General features: G+C 44.0%; 1 protein-coding gene across 1 annotated transcript in view; it reads left to right on the top strand.

Annotated features, from left to right (window-relative positions):
• The first annotated feature begins 12701 nt into the window (after positions 1-12701).
• The window catches only part of LOC104985841 (interferon alpha-inducible protein 27-like protein 2), a 2267-nt gene continuing 2102 nt past the window's right edge, over positions 12702-12866 (top strand). Inside the window, exon 1 of the mRNA XM_010836234.1 lies at positions 12702-12778. Within this exon, the coding sequence (XP_010834536.1) occupies positions 12772-12778 (7 nt within the window). The 5' untranslated portion in view covers positions 12702-12771. The remainder of the gene's footprint in view (positions 12779-12866) is intronic.

Below are 12866 nucleotides of genomic sequence, written 5' to 3'. Positions count from 1 at the left end.
GCAGCCATGAAATTAAAAGACACTTATTCCTTGGAAGGAAAGTTATGACCAACCTAGACAGCATATTGAAAAGCAGAGACATTATTTTGCCAACAAAGGTCCATCTAGTCAAGGCTATGGTTTTTCCAGTGGTCATGTATGGATGTGAGAGTTGGACTATAAAGAAATCTGAGCACAGAAGAACTGACGCTTTTGAATTGTGGTGTTGGAGAACTCTTGAGAGTCCCTTGGACTGCAAGGAGATCCAAGCAGTCCATTCTAAAGGAGATCGGCCCTGGGATTTCTTTGGAAGGACTGATGCTAAAGCTGAAACTCCAATACTTTGGCCACCTGATGTGAAGAGCTGACTGATTTGAAAAGACCCTGATGCTGGGAAAGACTGAGGGCAGGAGGAGAAGGGGACGATAGAGGATGAGATGGTTGGATGGCATCACTGACTCACTGGACATGAGTTTGGGTAAACTCCAGGAGTTGGTGATGGACAGGGAGGCCTGGCATGCTGCAGTTCATGGAGTTGCAAAGAGTCAGACACAACTGAGCGACTGAACTGAACTGAACTGAACCTTGATACGACTCCATTAACTTCACTTTGAGGCAATGAGAGGTTGTCCCATAGACCAACGAGCACTCTGACTCATTCTCTAGGATGGCAAGAAACAGACCAAGGCAACTCTAAAATAAGCTAGTCCCCTCCCATGCAAAAGAGATGGAGGTGGGTCATTCCAGGGGCGACACAGACCTGGCCCCAACTGAGCATCAAGGGGCAAAACTAACACTGGGGGAGGAAAGCCCTTCTCCAGAGGCCTGGGGCCCAGGTTTGGTGACCTGCAGGCCAGATCTGCCCAAGGCTGGGATGACCAGGATGTGGCTGTTGTTTTGGAGGCTGATGCTGGCTCAATGGAAGACTCTCCGGAGACTTTACTTGTCTTCAAAATTCAGATGATCTGGCCTTCTTGGACCCCCATCCCATAGGGCAGCAGCTCAAATCTGACCCTCCCTTGGATAGGACGGCAGCTCTCTGGGCAGCCCCGTCCGCTCCAGCCTCTGTTGTCATTTATCATGGCACTTGGACTGCAGTTTTTCTTATATTTAAACACTGTTTCAGGCTTCCTTCGTGGCTCAGCAGTAGAGAATCCACCTGCCAATGCAGGAGACATGGGTTCGATCCCTGGTCTGGAAAGATTCCACATGCCTTGGAGCAACTAAGCCCGTGTGGCCCAACTACTGAGCCCGAGCTCTAGAGGCTGGGAACTTCAACTTGTGCATCCCAGAGCCCATGTCCCCAGTGGGAGAAGCCACCTCACTGAGACGCTCATGCACCGAAATGAAGAGTAGCCCCCTTCTCTCTGCAACCAGAGAAAAGCCCTCACGGCAACAAAGAACCGGCACGGCCAAAAATGAATAAATAAATAAAATTATATTAAAAAAGACATTGCTTCTCAGTACAGATGCCTATCAAAAATGGGACAAAGAAAGAACCACTGGGAAGACCCTGTGTGTCCATGAAATAGGAGAAAGGATTTATACTGTGAATTCGAGAAAGATTCCCAATTGTTTAAAACACAAAGACCAGGGGGGTCCCTGATCTGTCTCGCTCACTGCAGGCCTCCCCTCCCCCTTGCCCCACAGTTTTGTCTATTGAGAGAGATCTGGGCCGGGTGATGGGTCCCTTCTCCCAAGCAGGAGGAGACGAGGCCCAGCCCACCTTTCAGTTCCCAGTCTTTTGGGAGAAGAGAGATGGAAATTCTTCCAAGAGAATAAATCAAATAGACAAAGACCTGAGGATGTCAAGAAGCCAGAACCCAAGCCCAGCCTCTCTAAGCCCCCATTCTTCCTACAAATGCATCCCAATTGCTGCCAAGGACCCAGACCTGCACCCTCCAGGGAGTGTTCGCCACCTGCCCTGGGATGCTTTAGCAGTTTCATCATCATGAATGGATCTTCCCAGACTCTGAAATGAACACCAATGTTTGATTACACATAACCTTTAAAAAGTGTGCTAGAATCACGTGCTCAGTTGCTAAGTCATGTCCGACTCTTTGCGACCCCATGGAGTGTAGCCTGCCAGGCTCCTCGGTCCATGGGATTTCCCAGCCAAGAATACTGGAGTGGGTTGCCACTCTCTCCTCCAGGGGATCTTCCCAATCCAGGGATTGAACCCTACCTAGTTTTCCATACTTTAGCCCCTCTGATTGTTTCCTGTCTAACTCAGAGCAAGAATCAAAGTCCTTTCAAATGCCCACAAGGCACTGGGGTACCTCCACACACATAGACACACAGCCTCCCCCACCGCACGCTCCCTCCACAGCTCTGACCTCATCTCCATCCTCACTCACTCCTCTCGTCATACTTGCTTCCCTGCTGCTCTTCAAACACCTCCTACCTCAGGACCTTTGCACTTGCTATTCTCTCTGTAAGAGAGATGAGAGCACATTTTTCTTTTTGTTTATGTTTTCCCCCAAGTTCTATAGCAATACTTGATACATACAAATGGTCAATTGTTATTTGCTAAATGACTGAACAAATGGGAGAATGATTGAATAGCAGTAGAGGCCAGCACCTAGAGGGATGTGGTAGGACTTCAGACAGCTTAAGATCTAGGGAAGCATAAATAAAAAGGTCTAGGAGCATCTTAGAGCCTGAAAGCTGGATACAGCCAGACATCTGCCGCTGCTGCTGCTAAGTCACTTCAGTCGTATCCAACTCTGTGCAACCCCAGACACGGCAGCCCACCAGGCTCTGCCATCCCTGGGATTCTTTAGGCAAGATCACTGGAGTGGGTTGCCATTTCCTTCTCCAACGTATGAAAGTGAAAAGTGAAAATGAAATCGCTGTCATGTCCGACACTTAGCGACCCCGTGGACTGCAGCCTACCAGGCTCCTCCATCCATGGGATTCTCCAGGCAAGAGTACTGGAGTGGGGTGCCATTGCCTTCTCCCAGCCAGACATCAGTGGGGCCTAAAGTTGCGAACACAGAGGGGCCTCTCTACATCCTCACTCTGGCTTCTTTCTGTACATTTGCCCTGTTGCTCCTTATCAATGGATCAGCTCTCTCTCCTGTTCAGTCCTCATGGAGATGGCAGAGAAGAACCAAGGAAGCAGCCCCCCTAAAACTCTCATGTCCTTTACTATACACCTAGATACTCAGTGTCTCTGTGTCACTTTCTTTGCAAATTTCCAGGGTCAGATCCCTGGTTGGTCCAGATTTGCCAAGAGCCCAGCCCTGATCCGATCAATGTGGTCTGGGAAGGGAGGTCATGTTCACGAACATGCACACCAGGAGCCCACCCTGTGAATGGGAAAGAAACAACATTTAATGCTGTAAGTGACAGTCGGGGAGACGTCCAAAAAAAGAAGGCTCTGGAAAACCTCTTCTATAAAGAGATCTCTCCTTGCCGAATACAAAAGTTTGCTCCAAGAGAGGGAACTAGCCTTGCAGCTTTTCCAGTTTATGATCCATGATTAAGTTTGATCCAGCCCACGAAATGAATCTCCATCTCAAGTTGGATGCTATATGTGTGGTATCCAGCTCACTTGCAACTGTGCTTCGGTTTAAGGTGCTGCCACAAGAGGGCGCACAAAGCAGGGAATCTAATTCTCCCCAAGGCTGGTCCTCAGAACTCCACGGCAGCAGACCCGAACAGGTTAGCTGTAGATAGTCAGTCTGCAAGGCTGGCAGTGACTCGGAATTCTTGGCCTGGTGCCCAGCGCTGCCACGTCTCCTGAAGCATGACACATCTCAGGCAAATTTAGTCCCTTTATTATGACTTGGAGGATTGGCTCAACCCCAATAGAATTTCCAGAAGAGCTGTGGCAGGAGGCCTTAGCTGGAGACAGCCCTAAGGACTACATATTGTCATTTAGTTGCTCAGTTGTGTCAGACTCTTTGTGACCCCGTGGACTGTAGCCCACCAGGCTCAGCTGTCTAACTAATTCTCCAGGCAAGAATACTGGAGTGGGTTGCCATTTCCTTCTCCAAAGGAACTTCCCAAACCAGGGATTGAACTCACATCTCCAGCACTGTCAGGAAGATTTTTTTTTTTTTTTTTTTACTGCTGAGCCACCAGGGAAGCCAAGGACTACATACCAGGCAGGCAAAGTAGCAAAGCTCTGAACCTGAAAGCATCAACAGAGGTTAGTGATAGGAGACAGAGGGCTTTCATTTTTTCCACTTTGCATATCTAATAATGTTTAAAAGTTCAATGAACCAGGACTGCTCGTATAATTCACTTGTTACTGTACATCTTGGATTCTTTTCACACGGGCTATTCTGAATAAAGTTGTTTTGGCCTCTCTGTACAAGTCCAGAAGTGTGACGTATATCTTCATTTCTCTTGAGCAAAAACCTGGGAGAGGCATTAGTGGATCACATTGAATCTGTAGGTCAATTTGTGGAGCATCGACAGCTTAACATCCAGCCTTCCAACCCATGCTATGGTTTGCCTTTCCATTTTTCAGGTTCCCTTGCATTCCTCTCAGCAATGTTTTCTAGTCTCACTGTACACATCATGCATATGTTTTGATAACATATTCCTAAGTATTGTACGGTTTTGATGATATTGCAGGTGTCATTTGGACGATGCTTTGATGCTGTGTCACTTTTAGTTTAGTTGGTAGTATTTATAAATACAATTGATTTTTGCAATATTTTAAGTTACTTCTAGCAGTTTTTTGCGGATTCCTTAGGACTCACTACATAAACAATCATGTACATGAAAAAGGTTTTTACTTTTTCCTTTCCAGTCTTCATGCCTTACTTCCTCCTCCCCCTCCCCACTTTCTTCACTCCACAGGTTAGGATGTCCAGGGAAATACCAAACAGAGGTGGTGAGAGTGGGCATCCTGCCTCCTCCCAACAGAAATGGGAATGCACTCAATATAGCAGGATTAAGAATGATGTTTGTTGTTGATTTTTTTTCCATAGAAAACAAGATTGCAAAAGTTTCTTTTTATTTCTAAATTGTTTAGAATTTTTAATCAAAGCATCTACTAGATAAGAATATGATTATTTTTTCCTCTATTTCTGTACATGTGGGAAGTTACTTAACTCATTTTCAAATATTGGGCTAGCCTTATTTGCCAGGATAAACTTCACTACTTCATGACATTGTCTCTTTTATATATTGGTAGATTTAATTTGCTAATATTTTGTTCAAGTTATTTGCATCCAAGTTTTTAAGGGATATTGCTCTATAGTTTTCTTTTTCTGCAATGCTTTTGTTAAATTTTGATAATAAGGCTATATTGACGTCACAGAGTGAGTTATGGAAAATTTCTCTTTTCCATTTTCTGAAAAAGTTTGTATAAACTTGGTAGCTTTTCTCCCTTTAAATATCTGATAGACTTCATCACTGAAGCTATCTGGGCTTGGAATTTTTCTGGGAATAATTTAAATTACATATTAAGTTAATTCAGTATAGAGAATCTTTCCCCCTATCCCTGAAGCTCAAATGGTAAAGCATCTGCCTGCAATGCAAGAGACCAGGGTTTGATCCCTGGGTCAGGAAAATCCTCTGGAGAAGCAAATGGCAAGCCACTCCAGTATTCTTGCCTGGAGAATCCCATGGACAGAGGAGCCTGTCAGGCTACAGTCTTTGGGGTTGCAAAGAGTCGGACACAACTGAGTGACTAATACATGCACGAGTACGCGCACACACACACACACACACACACACACAGAGTCTTTCAGGTTTTCTATCTCTTCTTGGGTCAGTTTGTTATTTCTCAAGGAATGCATCCATTTATTTATATTATCACGTGTACAGACATAAAGTTGGTTATAGTTCCTTCTTATCCTTTCACTGTGATAACTATCCTTTCATTCTTTATGATGGTAGTTTTTGTTTTCTCTCATTGTTTTCTTGATCAAGGAAAACTCTGGATATATTTTTTTCTAATGTTTTACTATAAAAAGGTTGAGTTTGTGCATTTTTTCCCTATTGTGTGCTTTCTATTTCATTAGTTTCTGTTATATGTCTTTCCTTCTACTTACTTTGGGTTTAATTTGCTCCTCTTAATTTGGAAACTTAGCTAATTTATTTTAAATCTTTTTTCTAATATGAACATTTAAAACTGTACAAAAAATATTTCTATGTACTAATTAATTGTGTCCCACAAATTTTAGTGTTTTATCTAATCAACTAAAAATATTTTCTAATTTCACTTGTGACTTTTTAATCTGTCCTATGGATTACTTACAATTATGCTGTTCTTTTCCATATATTTGAGAAATTTCTAAATATCTTATTGTTGCTACTGCTGCTGCTGCTAAGTCGCTTCAGTCATGTCCGACTCTGTGCGACCCCATAGACAGCAGCCCGCTAGGCTCCCCCGTCCCTGGGATTCTCTGGGCAAGAATACTGGAGTGGGTTGCCATTTCCTTCTCCAATACATGAAAGTGAAAAGTAAAAGGGAAGTCGCTCAGTCGTGCCCGACTCTTAGTGACCCCATGGACTGCAGCCTACCAGGCTCCTCTGTCCTAATTTAACACTTTTGTGGTCAGATAATGTGCTCTGTGCACAGTCTTTGGAAATTTATTGATTTGCTTTATGGCCCAGCACATGGTCTATCTTATACAATTTTGAACTTTAAGTTTTCCTTATAAAATTGGTTTTAAATATAATATTTTTCATCTTTATAATCACAAGATGAAACCTCTTGCCAAAGTATACCATCAAAATTGGAATCATAACTCAAATGGCACATATACCACATTCTTATGCATAAGTTAAATGTTCAATATGCACAAATTATTCTTAAAAGAATGCCTAAAATATTAATATCATTGGTTTTATTAATTTTATTTCATTTTTAAATAGTTATAAGCATTCCAGGTTTTTTAACTGCCTTAAATGTTAGTTTTTAACTGGGATGGTACTGCCACCTAGCGGAAATCCTGGGAAATTGTTGGCATGTTTTTTGTGTGTAGCTAGATGCCTGGAGCGGAGAAGGCAACGGCACCCCACTCCGGTACTCCTGCCTGGAAAATCCCCTGGACGGAGGAGCCTGGTGGGCTGCGGTCCGTGGGGTCGCTAGAGTCGGACACGACTGAGCGACTTCACTTTCACTTTTCACTTTCATGCATTGGAGAAGGAAATGGCAACCCACTCCAGTGTTCTTGCCTGGAGAATCCCAGGGATGGATAAGCCTGGTGGGCTGCTGTCTATGGGGTCGCAGAGTCGGACACGACTGAAGCGACTTAGCTGCAGGAGCAGCAGATGGCGTTACTGGAGAAGGCGATGGCATCCCACTCCAGTACTCTTGCCTGGAAAATCCCATGGATGGAGGAGCCTGGTAGGCTGCAGTCCACGGGGTCGCTAAGAGTCAGACCTGACTGAGCGACTTCCCTTTCACTTTTCACTTTCATGCATTGGAGAAGGAAACGGCAACCCACTCCAGTGTTCTTGCCTGGAGAATCCCAGGGATGGGGGAGCCTGGTGGGCTGCCTTCTATAGGGTCACACAGAGTCGGACACAACTGAAATGACTTAGCAACAAGATGGCATTACCTATGAATTCCATTTCAAGACAGTAGAGATCATTACAAAGTATTTTTAAATGTTTACCAAAGATACATAGCGCTGGATTAATGCTTCTTTTTGAAAATCATTCATTTACTTTTTGTTTTGGTTGCACTGCATCCTCACTGCCCTCTCAACTTTCTCTAGTGCAGCAAGTGCGGGCTGCCCTTCAGTACATTGTGGAGGCTTCTTCTGGGGGCTTCTCTAGTTGCAGAGCACAGGCTTTAGGTGCGCGGGCTTCAGTACTTGCAGCTCATGGGCTCAGTAGCTGTGGCTCAAGGGTTCTAGAGTGTGGGCTTGGTAACTGTGGTGCGCAGGCTTAGTTGTTCCGTGGCATGCGGCATCTCCCTAGACCAAGGATCGAACTTGTGTCTTCTGCATCGGTGGGTGGATTCTTATCCTCTGTACCACCAGAGAAGTCCTCTCACCTGTTTTCATCCAGAGCCCCTTGTCCTGCTTAAGAAAAGTCACACAAAAGGATTCCCTGGTGGTCCAGTGGTTTGGACTATGCACTTCCACTGCAAAGGGCATGAGTTGAATCTTGGTCTGGGAATTCAGATTCTGTAAGCCTTGTGATGCAGACAAAAAAAAAAGTCACACAAGATCTGGCCTATGAAAAGGCAAAGAGGTGAAGCAGAGGGAAATTTTTGAGACTAAAATTGAGACGCCATTACCCTGGCCCCCTGGCACTGTCCACAACAAGCAGAGTGACCCAGGCAGGCGTCCCCATCTATGGGCTTCTGTCTCCCCAGCTGACCAGTGGATGGGCTGGGCTCCCAGACTCTCTTACCTTCACCCCTCCAACCACAACATCCACTGGGGCTGAAGTCATCACTCATCAGTTGGACCCTTTTTGTCCTTCTTTTCTTGCCCAAGATCTGCATCTCTGGGTATGTTGGTCCTTTGCTAAAGGCCAGCAAGCTTTGATCATAGAGAAAAGCATGGTTCATCCCCCTGACAGCAAATCCAGAAGTTGAATGCCTGGCTCCAACTTTGCCTCCCTTTGTGAGTTTTCTGGGTGCCCTCAGCACAGTTGGTAAGAAGGGTCCTTCTTAAGCAAGAATTGCCTGGGATCCAAAATGGTTTCATGGTTACCAGGAAAGACCTTGAGACCATAAGGTGGCAGCTGGCACTAGCAGATACTATTTTGAGAATGGCTGGTAGGGTCCTTCAGATTGATATACTTCAGACAATTTAAGTTCTCAGTGATGCAGGAATGTGACTGAAACCGCATCCACAATCACATACACATGACCTTGCTATCTAGTGAAGGAATCTTGTCTTGTGTTGATGTCATGGGAAGGGGGAAAGCATCTATCCTTATCTCCAAAATGGACATTCTAAACAACCTGGGAATTGCATTCTTTTGTGGTACTTGAAGCAGATGCACCACAGATATTTGACAGGTCATAAGACAAGTCATTCTAGCTATCATAATGTTCCAGCCAAATCACATATAAGCCAAATGACTTCCCCACACCACAATATGTGAAAATGTCTACCATCAACACCAACAGTTGTAAGTTGATAGCATGTACTTTTGATGCGCTGTGATCAGAATGGCAATTTACCTCTGTGATCTTCCTCCATGAGACTTTTATCTAATCATGGGGGGAATTTCAGACAAAATCCAGTGAGGGAACATTCTCCAAAATACCTGACCAGTACTGCTCAACATTAAGGTCAACAAAAGCAAGGAAAGCATGAGAAACTGTCACAGCAAAGAAATACCTAAGTAGACATGAAGACTATATGTCATGTGATATCCTGGACTGGATCCTGGAACAGAAGGATGTTAGGTTAAAAATAAGAAAATCTGAATAAAATATGATTTTGATAATAACATGCCAACATTGGTTCATTCCTTGTAACAAGTGTATCCTACTAATATAAGACATTAATAATAGGGAAAACTGGGTGCAGGATATATATGAACTCTCTGTACTATCTTTGCAATTTTTTCTTTGAAAATAAAGTTTATTTTAAAATATGTAGTCCTTATAGTGGTAAAGAACCCGCCTGCCAGTGTGGAGAAGTAAGAGACGCGAGTGTGATCCCTTGGTAGGGAAGATCCCCTGGAGGAGGGCACAGCAACCCACTCCAGTATTCTTGCCTGGAGAATCCCATGGACAGAGGAACCTTGCAGGTCACAGTCCTTAGGGTCGCAAAGAGTCAGACACAATTGAATTGACTTAGCATTCACACAGGCATACAAAAACAACGACAAAATTTTACCCAGGAATATGGAAAAAGAATAAGTAGAAAGACTTATCATTTTACTGGATAAAAAAATTGCTTTTGTAAAAATATTTCTCCCTGAATATTTATTTTAAGAATTAGCTCAATTTCCATCAAAATAGCAAAAAAAAAATTTTCTGAAATTGAAAAAGATATTTGTAAATTTCATCTGAAGAACTAATCAGTAGGAAGAATCAAAAGTGTTTTAAACCTAAATGAAAATGGTCACAGACATGAAATCAAATATTAAGTGTATAAACATTAAAATGGTGTTACATTGTTGCCAGAAGAGATTCTCATTAGGACAGAATAGAATATTCCAAAACAGATACACTGGTTTATACACAAGTATATGTATTTTGAGTATAAGGTTAGAACTTCAAATCAAAGAGGAAATGGAAGATGATTTAATAAATGATGTTGGAGTTTAATAAATGGTGTTTATATCTGAGCTCATTGGCTAAGACATACAAAGATATGTAAAACACCCTATATGTACAAACTAAATTCCAGATGGATTAAAAAGTGAAGCCACAAAAGAACCGCCACCCCCACTCCTTCAAAATACAGGTGATGATGTATCTGAAACCTAGCAGGAACAGCTAATTTTTTAGACGTACAAAAATAATAATAATAAATTAAAGTATTGGCATATTAGCATAAATATTAAAAACTTTTCTGTGTTAAAAAAAGTCCCCCTACCCCCTTGAAGAAAAAGACAATGATGAAATGGAAACAAAATTTTGCAACATCTATAAGAAAGAATTAAGATAGCTAAATATAAATAAATTCCTATATCTGTAAGGAAAAAATGTAACACGTCCATGGAAGAAACACCCGAGAATACCAGACCTTATTCACAAATAAGATTGCATAAGCCTAAGTAACATAGAGGTAGTTTAGCCTGGGGTTTCCCTGATGGTTTAATGGTTAAGAATTATCCTTCCAATGCAGGGGACACAGGTTTGATCCCTGATCTTGGAAGATCCCATATGCCACAGGGCAACTAAGCCCATGGGCCACAGTGACTGAGCCCAAATGCCCTAGAGCCTGTGCTCTGCAACGGGAGAGGCCCTTGCAATGAGAAGTCTGTCCCCTGCAACTAGAGAAAGCCCTCAGGCAGCAAGGAAGACCAGAGCAGCCAAAAACAAACTAATTAATTAATTTAAAAAAATAATTTAGCCTGATTAGCAGTAAAAAAGAAATTTAAATTAAAATGTTGTCATTTTTTTCATCTTTCATCAGAAAGTGTTTTTTTGTTTGTTTGTTTTAATGACAAAGCTAATTGTTGGTTAGGAGTAGAGAAAAATAGATCCCCTCCTATACTTTTAGAGGGAGTATAAACTGAAGCAATACTTTTGGAATATAACCTAACAAGAAACTATCAAGTGCCACAAGAAATGTATAGTTTCTGACCCAGCAATTCCTCCTCCAGGACTATATTATCAGACAATACTTGAGCACCATGACATAAGCACTTCAAGCCAGGATAAGCTATAGAGCAAAAATTTAAATCCTTAAAGGTGGTGTGGGGCAGGGCCGATGCTTCGAACTATAGCTTACCCCCAGGACAGAATGTCTGATGACAAGTGAAAAATCACATTGAATTCTGAAAAAAAGCCAAATGCGTAGGGACAGAAAACACATCAGAAGTGGCCAGGGGCTGGGGTCAGGGAGAAGTTGATTACAAATAACCATGAGCGAACTGGGGGCTAGGGGGATTGGTGATGAAAACGTTCTGTATCTGAGCTGGTGGTTGCACAACTGTAAAGGTTTGTCCAAACTCATAAAAATACACACTCAAAAGTTGAGTCTGGGGGTTTCCCCGGCAGTCTCGTGGTTAAGACTCCACCCTTTCACTGCAGGAGTCTCAGGCTCCATCCTTGGTCAGGGATTTTAATCCTGGCATGTCCCATGTAACACACTGCCCCCCGCTCCTCATTGAGTTTTACTCCGTGTAAATTATACCTCAATAAAAATAACTTAAAAAAAATCCGGTTGAAGAATATCAAACAACTTGTGCTTAGTCCCTCAGTCGTGTCTTTTTGTGACCCCACGGGCAGTAGCCCGCCAGGCTCCTCTGTCCATGGGGATTTTCCAGGCAAGGAGACTGGAGTGGGTTGCTATGCCCTCCTCCAGGGGATCTTCGCAACCCAGGGATGGAACTTGGGTCTCCCGCATTGCAGGCGGATTCTTTACCCTCTGAACTACCAGGGAAGCCCATGAACACTGGAGTGGGTAGCCTATCCCTTCTGCAGGGGATCTTCCCCATCCAGGAATCGAATCGGGGTCTCCTGCATTGCAGGCGGATTCTTTACTAGCTGAGCTACCAAGGAAGCCCATTAAACAGCTTGGGGAAATATAAACGGTAGATTAAATAAGTAATTTGCAAAGTAGCACGCAAGTGTGATTGGAACTTGGAAGTGAGGTTACACGTTCTGAGAGTGATGGAGATGGGGTGGTCTCGGCGAGACAGACTGGAAGGAAATGCACTAAGATCACCCAGTATCTCCCTCTGGAAGTGAATTAAATTTTCTCCCTGCGTTCTGTATTGTGTGTGTGTGTGTGTGTGTGTGTGTGTGTGTTGCCGCGAACAACTCTTCTGTCATCAGGGGGCAAAATGTTACACTTGGAACCCCGGTCCACTTGCAGAGTCTTTTGGGTGTTTTAAGGTTCTTTTCCTTTTGGTGGAGCCACCAAACAAGAGAGAAACCCATTCGAGCTGGGGGCGGGGGGGCAACCACCGGTGGGTAGAAGAGAGCCGGAGGAGAGGGGCTGGTGAAGAGAAGGACCAGTGGGGTGAAGGTGGGAGCGGGCGAATAAGACCCCGGCGTAGGGATGGGAAGCTGGTGGGGGCGGGCGAACAGGCGAGCAGAAAATACTTTCCTGCGTCTAATTGGGGCAGAGATGCTGCGAGGGGCCGGCCGCGTCCCCATTGGTTCTTCGGACAATCACAGCACCTCCTGGAGCTTAGTCACTTCCTGAGCTCAGCTGCGGCGAAGAGGGCGTCACCATGATAAGTGAGTTTCTCCTTCCCGTCAGGGGACGTCCTGGGCAGGGGGCGGCCCTCCCAGACCCCCACCCACCAAGGGCCAGAGGACTCGCTTC

The sequence above is a fragment of the Bison bison genome, unplaced genomic scaffold (genome assembly GCF_000754665.1).
Source record: "Bison bison bison isolate TAMUID 2011002044 unplaced genomic scaffold, Bison_UMD1.0 scf7180017864061, whole genome shotgun sequence".
NCBI classification, from domain to species: Eukaryota; Metazoa; Chordata; class Mammalia; order Artiodactyla; family Bovidae; genus Bison; species Bison bison.
Note: the sequence above shows the minus strand (reverse complement) of the source record. Positions and strands in the feature narration are given on the sequence as shown.